The following is a 14,904-nucleotide window of genomic DNA, read 5'->3' as shown; positions in this document are numbered from 1 at the left end:
GGATTGTATTTAACCATTTGCAGCATTACTCAGACCCAGTCCTCCTTCACAAATCTGACAATATAATAACTGCAAATGTGACAAAATAATAACTGCAAATACAACAAAGCAAGAATTGGTACAGGTATACAAATACATACAACAGAAATGTTTACAGTTCCCAGTCTCTCAAGCTAATCAGTTCAGACAGCAAAAATGAATACAAATAAGCTGGCACTTAAAATGATTCGATAGGATGCACATCCTGGTCCCAAATTTCCATTTAGCCAACCTTCAGTTTATAAAAATGTGCATCCATTTTTCTGAGAGGTCCTCAGGGCTGTTTTCATTCCCAATGTAGCAGAAACACAGCTAGGTCCATTCGTGTATGCTATAGTAAGAATTCTTTAACTTTCACCAAGATGACATTTGCTCCTTTGTTATTGTCTCCTTCTCTCACTGACCTTGTTTTGTCTCCCTCCTATATCTTCCCGTGGCCTGTTTACATAAAATTCTCAAATATGTTTCACACTTCACTTCACCATGGGTGACTGCAGAGGACCAAAGAGCCCAAGCAAGAAATACACAGTGATGTAGTCGAACAAAACAGAACCTCATCAGATGTATAGAAATAATTGCTCTAAAGTTACTGCGTAATACCATTACAACATCACACACACACACACTATAATAGTGAGTTGCTGCATTAAAATATACCATAGTTCTAATGTCTTGCCACCTGTAAATGACAAAACAACTCATTTACTATAGTTATGTTTCTTTTATTGTAGGTGATAACTTAAATACAGCTCTAGCAGATGTCTGTTCATTGTGCTTTGAGCATATGGCTCTGAAATTGACAAGACATATTTTTAAAACTCTGTTTATTGATCATCGTCATCTTCCAAAGCACAATCAAGTCTCCAAGATATATTAAATAAAGTGTATTTTGCCAGATCTCTAAGACAAGGTGTTTTACAAATCACTAATGATTTGGTAATGGCTGCTGACTCTGGGCTGCTGACCATTTTGGTGTTGCTTGACCCAAGTGCAGCATTTGCTACGGTCTCTCAAAGTATTATGTTAGACAGATTAGTTTCCATTGGAAGCTGTGATATTTCTTACACTTGGTCTGTTTCATATCTCTCTGGTCGTACACAGTTTGTTCAACTCAAGAATTTTAGATCTCAGCCAACCCCAGTCAGTAGTGGTGTTCCCCAAGGCTCTGTTTTGGGTCCTCTTTTATTTATTATCTACCATCTAACATTTGGTAATAGATTTGGTATTCAGTTTCACTTTTATGATGATGACACCCAGCTGTATTTATCTACCAAGCCCAATTCTAGCTTCCCTCCCATCATCCTTTTTAAAATAAAAACCTAGTTCTCTCGTAATTTTCTCAAACTTAATGATATAACTCACATTCTCTTCATTGGCACTAAATCTACCCACCCCAAATTTGATAGTTTTTTCCTTGACAATTGATGGTTCTGTAGTTTCTTCTTCTTCTCAGATTAAGATCTTGGGTGTCATCCTTGACAGTACTCAATCATTTAAAGCTCACATTAACAATATAACCTGACTCTGCATATTTTCATTTTCACAATAAAAATCATCTCCGTCCATTCCTCACATCTAATAGTACTGCTATTCTTTTACATGCTGTGGTAACATCACATATTGATTACTGTCATTCTATATTAGCTGGCCTCCCTCACAAGCTTCGGCATGGGCTTCAGCTGGTCCAGAATTCTGCTGCTCAAGTTATTACTAGATCCACCTCCATAAAATATATTACCCTGATTCTTTATGAACTTCACTGGCTCCCTGTTAAACACTGTATTAATTTCAAGATTCTGCTATTAACATTCAAAGTTCTTCATAGCTTGGCACCTTCAGATCTTTCTTATCTGCTACATATTTGTACACCAGTTTGTACTCTTCAATCCTCATATTAAAAACTCTTGGCTATGCCCTCTGCTCGTTTATCTACCATGGCATCTAGATGTTTTAGTTTTGTTGCTCCTCACCTCTGGAATGCCCTTCCTCAAGTTATCCGCAGCATTGATTCACTTCCCATCTTCAAATCCTGACTTAAAACTTATATTTTTAAACTTGCCTACTCCTCCTGATTTTGTCCTTTGATTGTACAGTGTTGTACTTTTATGATCATAAGTATCTGTTCCACACATGTAGTGAAAGTAGCACAGTAGTGAAACAGAACAAACTTTAAAAACAAAAAGGTATCGCTAGCTAAGCGGAGGCAAGTTACGCTGCAAAACACAGAGGAAGACTGACTCCCCACTCCTTACGTCACACTTCTACGTCCCCTCGGCCCGCATCCTCTATCGCTACTGCAAGCAAACAATGATTCTTAGTGCAATGAGAGAAGTTGCAAAATCAACTGGAATGTTCAAGAAAATCCTAGAAAAAAACCCAATCTAAATCCGTTAAGTAGTTCCCTCATTCGCTAGCTAAGAGGATGTAAGACATGCCCGAAGGCTGGCGCATGAGTGAGGAAGTGAGACATCTTAAATGTAAAAAATTAATAGACCTCTGCAGGCTAAGATTCATTTAACAAGAGAGAAGAACAATGTATGGTCAAGATCTTTGGATAAGATAATTGTCCAACAAAGTCTTTTGAAGTTTCTGATGAGTTTTTCCACACAATGTGGGTCTGTAAACAGGTTCTCTGGGTCAGTGATGCAAACAATCCTCCTACCTGGCCATAAAACTCTTGTCTCTATTCAAACTATGTGTTAAATTAATCTTAGCCTGAAGAGGTCTATTAATTTTTTACATTTAAGATGTCTCACTTAAAGATTTACCAATGTTATTACTTGTCCTAGTGTGTATATAAACACAGGGAACTCCAGTTTTTGTATTACATCTTGCCTGAAGAAGGGGCCTGAGTTGCCTCAAAACCTTGCATATTGTAATCATTTTAGTTAGCCAATAAAATGTGTCATTTTGCTTGATTTAACACCTTCCTGAAACTGTTATTACTTTTAGTAAATTGAATGTATGTCAATGTATTCTCTGATGTTCTCAACTAAAACACAAGTTAAGCACTGAATTTCTATCATTGCTTGACTATTTAGACTTACAGTATTGTCCTCCCCACAACTGTAATTATATTCTCTGTATCTCTTTATTTGCAGCTCCCTGTCATCCACATGGGCACTGTAAGTGTCTTACATGCACTAATTTAAAGGGACACAAGGGGGTGGGGCTGCTGAGAGGGCTACACTGTGCACACTATTTCCATTCTCACTCCAGTAGCAGTCCTGTTCAAAGACAACTAATGTTACGTCAAGCCCCTCCTTACTTCTCTCCCTCCACTTCAGATGAAATAAAAGAGTATGGCTACAGGAAGTTAGTATTATCCCGGTATTTAGAAGGTATCACGCCTTAAACTTCAAAACCCATTGTAGCAATAAAACAGGGATAATTTCCTATCTGGACCCCAACTCTTTTTATGTTTCTTTGTGTGTCTGTTTTATACACCAGCAACACTGACTGAAGTTTGTCACTCCACAAAGCTTTTCCTCTTTTATGTACAACCATCATATTTTTAACAGTGACTTTAAAAATTTTGCTTTCTCCAGTCATTTCTGATCTTCGTATGTTATCTAGAATCTACATCCAAAAAGCTTTCTGCTCACTTGTATTCCACTTTGTTCTCAGTCCTGAATAAAACAGCTCCCTTGAAACATAAAGTAATCTGTTTTAAGTGCCTCACTCCAAGGTATCCAATCTTTCAAAACAGTTGGTGAATGCTTTTGAAAATATTCATGCTCAGGCTCTCTGTAATCACCAAAAGACTTACAAAGATATGTGAAATGCAGCTAGAGATGTCCAATGAGTGTAGTAGTAAGGACAAGAATATTCTCTTCTCTGGGGTTAATGAGCAACTAACACCTCCTCCCTGCCCTCTTACAGAATCTTCCACTAAGAATGTGATAAATTCCATCATCTAGTAAATTATATAATCCATAATTTACATAACTTTCAGTCCTAGTTCTCCTTCTTCTAAACTAATTTTCAGAAAAATATGTCTTATCTCAATGAGGCCCACCATCTCAGGATGGATTCCATTCCTGTAATGCTTATCAAATATTGCCTTCATTTCATTGTCCTAGTTTGTCACTACCAATGATAAATACATGCTTAGCTGCCAGATCTATGATCACAAAACAGCTTCTGTAACCCAGTCAGTAAATGCCTGGTGTTGATAGTTTCAATATTTTAGTCCAATCTGTGTCATGACAACCCACTGGTTAAAATCCTGTCTCAGTGACAGATAGCATGTCTGGCATTGTGCCAATTGTACAAGGAGATCCTCAAGGCTTTAGCCCAATGCTTTTCCATATTTATATGGTTGCCTATGAACATATCATTTGCAGCATTTGGGCATGTTTATTATTTTAATGTGGAAGGCATTCACGTTAATTTTACTGGATGTTCATCAGTTATATGCTAGCCCAAGACCTTCAATGGATACCTTGTAAGTAGATGGAACACAATATCTTTCAACAAAGCAAAGCTCCTCTCAGTTGTCACTAAACCCATGTTGTCACTAAACCCACTATCTTTCCATTTCTGTCACACCATGTCTCTACGTCTACCATGATGTACCTAGGCCATCAGTTTTGATTTTTCCATTTTTTATTCCATATACTAAAAGTTAGATAAAGAATTTTCCCTTTTTCCAACTTTAAAAAATCTCTCTTAACTGCTTACTCTGAGAAGTCTATCAATGCTTCTGTCATATCCCCAATAGACTTTTTTTTTACTGGTATCTATTTTTTTTGTCATCTTGCTGTCAATTGGTTCAAAACTTCATTGCCAGAGTCCTAACTCAGACTTGTAGCAATAAGCTTGCTTTTTGTTTACTATCTTCTTGTGTCCTCCAAGACAGAGTATGACTTCCAGGTGCTGATGAATACAGCTTTATGTGGACTTATAGTGGACTACATCTGGACTGTTCCAGTCCATCTTCAGTTGTCCATTGTCACAGGCTGTGAATTGCCACTCCACTCTTGTATTTTATGCTTAATTGCACAGAAATTTGAAAACTGCCAAGGCTACATTTGAATCTTAATTCACCACTTTATAAGGCACCTTGAAACCCACCCAGTTAAAAACACCTTTAACTGACTCTGCAGTTCTTATCCTATCTTCACTCATTTTGCTTTTTCAGACCATGTCTTTGTGGTTGTACTTTGTAAGTTATTTGCTTGTATTGACCCATAACTACTGTTATATTTGTTACTTAAGTTTTCAGTACTTCTGATATTAGTTCATATGGAATATTATTATTCACTGAATGTTGATCTTATGTTATTGTTATTATTTTTATTACTTCCTAAATCATGTCTTTTTCTTTATGTGCAAGTCATAAAACAATGAAGGTATTAACTCCTTAAGACCATATTACTTAGCATGTACAGTAGATGCATGACACACAAGATCTGTAGATGCTGGCAAATCCAAAGCTTTCACACTAAAACAATGATACAGCTAAACCAAAATATACAGTATGCCAAAATGGTTTATTCAGGTATCACAGGTAAATGCAAATGGTCAAAATACATTCAAGCAGCCATCCCAAAAACATTCCCCCTGTCATATGTACATGTGAATCTGATATATAAATGAAACTGCATGTTTAACATGAAACAACATGGGAATCGAGTTAAGCTGCATCATATTGTCCAACCTTACTTGAGATAATACAGATCCACGTCTTTCTTATGTGGCAGAACAATACCGCAAATCTTGCTGAAAGCTATTCTTGTTAAAAAGGACAAGCAGCTTAACAAAAAGCATGTGTTCTCCTCTCTGTGACATTTCTGGTAAGCGTTTAACTTGATAATAGTGCCCTCCACTTCTGGCACTGACACACAAATTTAAGCTGTCTATAATGAAATTATATGAGAGTCCCAAATAGACATTTAAGGTGAACTCTCAAACATATATAAAGCTATTAAAATACGACAGATGGCCTAAATGAAATTCATTTTTTGCCAGATTAGACAGATCAAACACTTTAATGTAATTATAAAGCACGCAGAGGAGAAGAAGATTAAAAATAAAAAAGGAAAATTTAAGAATAACCAATAGAGAGAAAAGAGTCTGCCATCTTTTTGCCAAGGCCTCATAAATATGTTCAGGGGAAGCTTATATGTAAAAATCAGCACAAAAGCATATTACTGAACATTTTAGAAAATATTTCTAATACAATAAATGACAGTTTAACCTATAATTAGAAGATATTGAAGATGTGAAGAATTTTATTTATTTCTCATAATCGTTGTATTTAATTTCTGAAATTTTAGAATTGTTTTTCTTATTATTTAAAATGTTAATTGTTACTCTGGTTTTGCTATTTTGTTTTTTGTTTTGGTGTTGTTCCTCTCATTTTGTGTCAGTCCTTACACTGTCACAGGCATGTTGTTTACTGTTGTTAGAGCTGTTGCAAGTCACATGATATGGAAGTCATGTGATGCATTATGTCATCATGTTCCACCTATGTAAGATGGAGGCATACAGTTTATGGCATCCTAGCTTTGGATCTCTTCAATAAAAAAAATCTTTGCTAGTATAATGAGGGATAAACAAAAACAAGGCAGCCTTGGGAAAACTTATCCTAGAAATTCCTTTTGGTCAACAATTTTCATTTAAAGATCTTTAGTTTCTTCATTGCTTCTTTCAGTCTGTTCTGAGTCATGATTCACTGATGTTTAACCATATATATCTCTGACCACAGATATAGCCTGCTGTTTTTTATACATTTGTGTCATGGTCAAATGTATTGTTTCTGCTCACTGGACACTTCACAGTGACTGTAACAAAATAAACATAAAAAGTAAAAAAAAGAACAGTGCAAAAAGGATCGGCAAAGGAGCAGACATTTGTAGTAATAACTTAAAAGACTAACTCAAATACAAGGCCAGAGTAAGACCGCCACAGGCCCCTGAGCAACTTAACTCCTTAAAAGAGAGTTGATTATACTTTTATCTATGCAGCATGTGAACATCAATTGGTTTAATGTAGCATGATATTTGTCACTATTGATTTTGGTGTGAGATTTGATTGCTTCATCACCCTCTTCAATCCCCCTTGCTCTGTTCTACTTGTGGATACCCATTTTTTTTTACAAAAGGAAGGTGATCCCTCAAGTGTGTGTGTGGATACTCAATCAGTTAAGCTAGTGATTGGAGAAAAGGCCTCTTGCTCTCACAGGCACATGGGTCAGAACCCAGAATGCCCAGATGGTAGATCCATCCCTACTTAAATATCAGCCTGTCATTTTTGTTAATAATGTTCTTTACATACTTATTTATTTAATAGCCAGTACTTATTAGATGTATAAATACTGTGTCATGTTTGTTCTTCACATTTATGTTTAATATTTTTCATATATATATCTATCAGAGTGGTATAGTGCTACAGAAGCCAAATCTGCCAGGACCGCTGCCTCACACATTCAATTGCATGTCCAGTAACTAGATGTGCGGAAGGCCCACACTTTTCCTGTGTTTTATGCCAGGTATTCCTGTTTTTTTTTCTATATCTAACAGACATGTATGCTAGGATAATTGAGGAGTCTGCACTGGCCAAGTGTGGAAGAGTGATTGATTATACCCTAGAATGGACTGAAGTTGTTGCAGGTTGGTATCTGCCAGTGTAATCTCCCCACAACAGTGTCATAAAAATTCATGCTAAAAAAATCAGTGGTATTGTTGCTCCTTCTTCTCCATCTTTATGTCATTCCTGCTATGAGGTGTTTAAATGTTCTTCCCATAATCATAATCTGTTAACTGGTTAAAATTTCAAATTAAGACAGCAAATGCAATGAATATTTACATAAGATTGGTGCCATAAACTAAATTAAGGCTGTTAGTTGCTGATTTCACTTCATGTTTCTTTAAGTGTCTCTCTTTTTTCTTTTCAAAACATTAATTTATCTTTGCTTTTTGTAAATTAGCCTCTAATTAACCACATACCTGTGCCATAAAAAGATGAAAAGCCCTGAATGTATTTAACTAGCAAAAGCTCTCCAAAAAGAATGAAGCAAAGTCAATTGGGCTAAACTTCTCTTCTCCTCCTAATTTGCCATTCATTCAGTTTCAAAGACATAACTCAAAGCAGCAATTTATATTTTATATAACTCACACTTAAGCAGGCAATAATAACTACCTGTATATAAAAGAATAACCATATTGCATTATAGATGTATTTCATATGAAGGTATAAAAGTTATATGAATGTTTTCTGTGAATGTAAGTATTGTAATGCCAGACCCTCGAGGAAACCACACAGGTCAGGTTTGTGCAACAGCTGAGAAAGGGGGTGGAGCTGTGACTGATAAATGACATGAAAAGGGACCAGGACAGCTACCTAGAGACGACCTCCGAACAGCGTCTGTGAAGGAGAGACTACGCAATTGGTATTGCACTGCCAGACAGCACCTGACAACTGAAGCCTTTTGCTCACTATACAATAGGAGTTCAAGACGGCAATGTAACATCCAGCAGAGCATACAATAAAGAAAATATTTAACAATTAGGTCGTTACATTATTTTCAAAAGCAAAATTATTATTATGCCGAAAAGCATTTCATGCTGAAGTACTATATGATTTTTCACATGAAATATCATCCATCCATGTTCAATTTCTGGTTTATTGATGCTTATTTCGACCGAATTAGAAACAAAGCAGGAACTAACCCTTGATGTGGCAGCAAATTATTGCTAAGTGCTCTAGCACAGACACAGTCAGGCCAATTTAGAGCCACTAATAATTTAGAAAACATTAGGACAACATGCAATTTAGATAAAATATCAGTAATCAATAAATAACCAAAGTAAACACACAAAGTGTGAATAATTTTTTTTTTAAAAATGATATTCTACTAAGAAAATAAACCTGAGAATATATTTGGCAAATGTCATGCTTATTGTTCTCTATTACTTCATTCTTAGTTTTCCTTAGTATGAATCACATATTCATCTACTTTTTCCTGATTTTTTTACATTACAGATTGAAGAGAGTTGGAGCTATAGGGTATACTGAGTATGAGGAAGAAAGCAGACTTCAGTGGAACATCAGCTTATTACAGGACACATCACATTCACACACACGCACACACCAACACACACTCTCCAACCTTCCAATCATTTTATGAACTAGCTTAATTCATCGCCAGATCAGAGGGTGGCAGAGTACACACCAGTAAACATGAGCTACATTGCTGAAAACTAACCCAAGTTAAGATGTCATTTTGTTTCATGGACTACTTGTGCAAAGATATACCCACACTGGATTATTTCACTGTTTGTGATTAACCTAACCTACAGGATTTTATTTAACATGGAAGGGAAACAGGACAATCTAGAGAAAGGTTACATGACATGAGTGAACCATGCCATCTCCCCCAAGACAGTGACCAATTTGGAAATCAAATTCCCATGGCGTGCAACACCAAAGCTAATCATTGTGTTTTTACTATCAAAAACACATCTTTGTCATTGCATTATATGAAGCAACTGCTGTTTTCAAATGCTCTCTGAATGGAATTATTCTATGTTTTCTTTTCCTGTGTGTTGCAGTAGGCTGCTGTGTAAAGACTTGTGTGCTGATTAAGTTGGTAGTCCAATAATAAAGACCTCCTTCGCATTCCCTGTCGCTGGCTGTGTTATTAAATTTAGATATTGAAATAGTATCATCATCTTTTAAATGTTAAGGTAATTTTACATAATTACTCCTTGGTGTTTTACACACTATTTTCTTCATTTTATAGAGAGCTAGCTGTGCTACCCATCTAAGACAGGTTGAAGTAATCAACATAGACCTCAGCATTAATGTTTGTAGTGCACCACCTATTGGAATGTATTTTGTAATGCATGTAGCAATAAAATGCATTGCATTTCTCGTTCCAACAGATGGTGCATCACAAACATTTATAATAATAAAATGCATTATTAAAAATGTTTGTGATGCGTAATCTTTTGGCATGACTGGTGCATTGCATAGGTCTATGTTATATCCCTTTAGGTATGGGATTTATTAAAGCATTGTTAATCTTTGTGATGAGCCATATATTGGATTGGTAAGTCAACACATTTTATTATGAGTAATGTTTGTCATATACTATCTTTTTTTTTTTTTTAATTTTATTTATTAATTTTATTGTAATCATTCCATACAAATAGACCAATTTATCACAAAAAAAATTGAAGACAAATCAAACCCCACCCTTGAGAAGGAGAGCTTAGCCAAAGGAGAATTGTTTAGGGCTTTTTAATAAGGCAACAATAAACAAAAGAAAGGAAGAAATATATATAGGTAAATAAAAAAGGAGAAGGGAATTAAATGCGGTAATAGTTATTTCTCTTATTCTAAAATAATATTGATTAGATCCAGCCAGGTTTTAAAAAAATTCTGTACAGATCCTCTAACTGAGAATTTGATTTTTTCCAATTTCAAATAATATAAAACATCGGTTTCCTACTGACTTATCAGAGGAGAGTTAGGATTCTTCCAATTTAACAAAATAAGTCTGCGTGCCAAAAGTGTAGTGGATGCAATCACAGTTTGCTTGTCCTTCTCCACTTCAAGTCCATCTGGAAGAACACCGAACAGAGCTGTTAATGGGTTAGGAGGGATTGTGACCCCAAGGCTGTCTGAAAGGCACTTAAAAATTTTGGTCCAAAATGATGTTAGTTTGGTGCAGGTCCAAAACATGTGACCCAGTGAGGCAGGAGCTTGGTTGCAGCGTTCGCAGGTTGGATCTTGCCCTGGAAACATTCTTTGGACAGTTTTAAGTGAGACAGATGAGTTCAATATATAATTGTTAGCTGAATAATTCTATGCTTTGCGCATATGGTTCTTGAGTGAATTCTCTGCTTTGCTACCTTCCACTCCTTTTCTGATATATTGATTAAGATATCTTCTTCCCAATGTCCTCTTGGGTCTTTGAAAAGTAGGGACTCTAATAAGATTTTATATAATGTGGAAATGGTGTTTAATTCCTCGAAATTGAGCAGTATTTTTTCCAGCATGGTGGAGGGTACGAGGTGAGGAAAATCGGGCAGTTTCTGTTTAACAAAATTTCTAATTTGAAGATAGTGAAAGAAATGTGTAGCTGGGAGGTTAAATTTGGAACGTAATTGTTCAAAAGATGCAAATATGTTGTCTATATAAAGATCTCTGAGTATTTTAATCCCAAAACTTTTCCAGGTATTAAAAACTGGATATGCTTGCGAGGGTTGAAAGAGGTGGTTCTCTTGCAGAGGTGCCACGGATAAAAGATTTTCCATCTTAAAATGCTTTCTAAGTTGGTTCCATATTCTGAGTGAGTAAAGCACAATTGGGTTATTAGTATATTTGCAATAACTTGCATTTATTGGAGCGCAGAGCAGGGAGTATAAAGAAGTACTACAGGATTTTATTTCTATTGCGGACCAAGTCTGTGTATGTTCATTTTTTTGTGTCCAGGTTTTTATGGCTTGTATGTTTGCTGCCCAGTAATAAAACTGAAAATTAGGTAAAGCCATGCCACCTTCTGCCTGAGGTCTTTGTAGGATCACTCTTCGGATACGTGGGTGTTTTGAGTTCCAAATGAATGAGGTTATTGTTGAATCTAATTGCTTAAAAAATTATTTATTGATATATATTGGAATGTTTTGAAATAAAAAAAGAAGTTTAGGAAGGATATTCATCTTAACAACATTAATTCTTCCGGCTAGAGTGAGATGAAAGGTTGACCATCTATGCAAGTCTTGCTTAATTTTTTCCATACAGACGGAAAAATTTTGTTGATAAAGAGCTTTATGTTTACTTGTGATATTTACCCCTAGGTATTTAAACTGATCTGCTATGGTAAAAGGTAGGGTGTCCAATCTAATATTATATGCTTGTGAATTCACTGGAAAGAGTATACTTTTATTCAGATTAATTCTAAGACCAGATATCTTTTGAAATTCTGTGAGTGCTGTTAAGACTGCAGGTACAGTGTTTTCTGGGTCTGATATATATAAAACCATATCGTCTGCATATAGAGAAATTTTCCGTTCCAGCCCTTCTCTGATAATCCCCTTTATCTGATAGGAATTTCAACAGTGAACCGCCAGTGGTTCAATGGCAATTGTAAACAGCAGTGGTGACAAGGGACATCCTTGTCTGGTACCACGTTCTAGCTTAAAGTAGTCTGAACAAATGTTGTTAATACAAACTGAAGCTTCTGGATTGGTATACAGTAGTTTGATCCATGCACAAATATTCGGGCCAAACCCAAATTTCTCCAATGCAGTGAAAAGTTAGTTCCATTCAATCATATCAAATGCCTTTTCTGCGTCTAATGATAGTAATATCTCTGGGGTGTTTGATTTTGCTGGTGAATATATAACATTAAACAAGCGTTGGAGATTGGAAGATAGGTGTCGGCCTTTAATAAATCCAGTTTGAATATACCATCTTTTGGAATGACACAGAGACATAGCAACTGGGTGGGCACACATACTTTAAGGTGGATGCTGCAATAAATAAAAACATGCAGTGATTGTCAGTTCTGTGAGTCAAAACACCTTGTTAAAGGGAGAGGTTAGAGGAGAGTGGCAGAGGGGCATTTCCGAACGCACAATACATTGCACTTTGACGTGGATGGGCTATGCTGAGTTTTATGCCTGCTTAAATCAACAAAATGAGACTACAGCGGGCACATGATCACTAAAACCGGATTGCAATAGAATGGAAAATGTCATCTGGCCTGATGAATCTTGACTTCTACAGCCACATGCAGATGGCAAGGACAGAATTTAACATAAAAAACATGAATACATTGACTTATGCAGCTTTATGTGAATGGTAGAGGCCAAAGGTGGTGTGGAGAGTGTTTTCTTGGCACACTTTAGATCTCTTGATACTAGTTAAGCATAATTGGAATGCCATAATGTGCCTATAAATGTATATCTTTACTGTTTTAATATAACATGGAACCTCAATAAATAAAATTTAAAATGGTACACTAAAATCAATCTATGTGATTATTCTAAAGACAAATTTGCAGACATGTGGCAGGACTTGTGCAATCTAAAATATATGTGCCAGTATTTACATAGACATGGCAAAAACAAGGAAGCTGACAATACTAGGCAGATTTCATACTAAACAGATTGATTTAATTCATGCGTGTCTTAAACTGTTAAGTGGCACAAAATATACTGTACTGTAGTTTGTTTGTTTTGATGGCAGTGATGAACTGCTTGCTTAGAAATCTTTTGCATTTAAAGTTAGTAGTAGTAGGATGTTGTACCATGTTAACGATAATGGATGCAATGAGAGGTCAAGCAAAATGACACCTTTTATTAGGTAACTGAACAGATTACAATATACAAGCTTTCGAGGCTACTTAGGCCCCAACAAGTTCCCTGACAAAAATGTCTAAGCTGCATCGAAAACCTGTATATTGTAATCTGTTCTGTTAGCCTAGCCAGTAAAAAGTGTAATTTTGCTTGACTTCTCTTTGCATTTAAAGTTAAACATTTTCTTTTGGAAATTAAACAGAGAGAGTAATAATGCAAACTATAAAGTACAGAAATTCAACACTTCAATTGACACTCAAGTTTTTATCAAACATCTACTGAGGGTATAAACCTGCTATTGCAGTCACATTAAAATACACACAATTCAATAAAGCAAGGATAAATAAAGTTCACACACATTCACTGCGCAAAGGTATCCTGAAATATTAAGGTATTTGTACAAATGCCATAAAAACATCATCAAAGTCAAATACCCTATGTACTGATATATTATATGTAAAAGTAAAATCTGCTAGGCTTAGCAGGTTGAAATGCTTTAAGCATTTAATTATCTGTGTTTTATACTTACACTGAATGTATTGATTATGTGCACATTTCATTTATCATACTCCACAGTTTATTGATTTTTAACTTAGATTTAAACATAATCAACAGAAAATCAATCAGCTTAAAGAAGTGAAAACACATTATTTACCCCTGAACTGGTGCCTTCCTCAGGTTGTGAAAACTGTTGACATTCTCCAGTTTGCTCCACTCCAGGCAAGTAATGTTCCAATCTGTTTAACTCCATTTGCTGTAAATGACCAGTTTTTAGCATTAGATAGATAGATAGATAGATAGATAGATAGATAGATAGATAGATAGATAGATAGATAGATAGATAGATAGATAGATAGATAGATAGATAGATAGATAGATAGATAGATAGATAGATAGATAGATAGATAGATAGATAGATAGATAGATAGATAGAAACATTTTTTCTTAATATATAAATTACAAAAAACATATGTGCACTCAAATATTCCCAGTGAACTCAGTAAGGTCACATTTTGTAATTACATATTTCAAGCAAAATGAAACTTTTGTAAGTATGAATAATAAAAATATTCCAAAACCCAATGGAAAACAGCACTTCCCCAAATTCCCACACTTTATGTAAAGCTTCTGATGTGTTTTTAGTATGTTAACTCAGGCATAGCTTTAATCTGCTCTTCAGCAGATCTTTAATCGTCAATATATCAACAGTGTTTATAATTTCTTCTTATTCTTTCTCATTTTCAGTACTGCAAGTTTCAACTGTCCAAGAGCAAAGTTAACAATATCTCAGTTCATAAAATATTTTATGCCTATATATTGCTCCAAAAACAAAGAAAACCTGAGAAAACACTGTCACAAAAGCCAACAAAAAAGAGAGAGAAAATGAAATGGTGGCACCAGCTTGTTACAAGTAAGAAAAAAAATATGAAACACTGTCTCCTTTGGGAATGAATGGGATAGAGATCTACTTTCTCTTAGCATAATAATAGCTAGACAGGGATTAGAAACTAAAGTACTATGTAAAATTCTCCATTCTAAATGTACAATTCTTTTT

At 35.4% G+C, this 14,904-nt stretch overlaps 1 protein-coding gene across 15 annotated transcripts in view; it reads right to left on the bottom strand.

The window, feature by feature from the left end:
• dlg2 (discs, large homolog 2 (Drosophila)) overlaps positions 1–14,904 on the bottom strand; it is a 1,641,316-nt gene that overhangs the window by 1,251,979 nt on the left and 374,433 nt on the right. For 13 of the 15 annotated variants that reach the window (XM_051926947.1, XM_051926951.1, XM_051926957.1 and 10 more), the window contains one exon: positions 14,005–14,103. The exons of 1 other annotated variant lie outside the window; for it this stretch is intronic. In XM_051926947.1, coding sequence (XP_051782907.1) covers positions 14,005–14,103 — 99 coding nt within the window. Of the gene's footprint in view, positions 1–14,004; positions 14,104–14,904 lie in introns of those variants that run through there. One more of the 15 variants, XM_051926973.1, reaches the window with a different exon arrangement.

The sequence above is a fragment of the Erpetoichthys calabaricus genome, chromosome 4 (assembly GCF_900747795.2).
Source record: "Erpetoichthys calabaricus chromosome 4, fErpCal1.3, whole genome shotgun sequence".
Classification (NCBI taxonomy): Eukaryota; Metazoa; Chordata; class Cladistia; order Polypteriformes; family Polypteridae; genus Erpetoichthys; species Erpetoichthys calabaricus.
The sequence above is the reverse complement of the archived record's forward strand: the minus strand, read 5'-3'. Positions and strand labels throughout refer to the sequence as shown.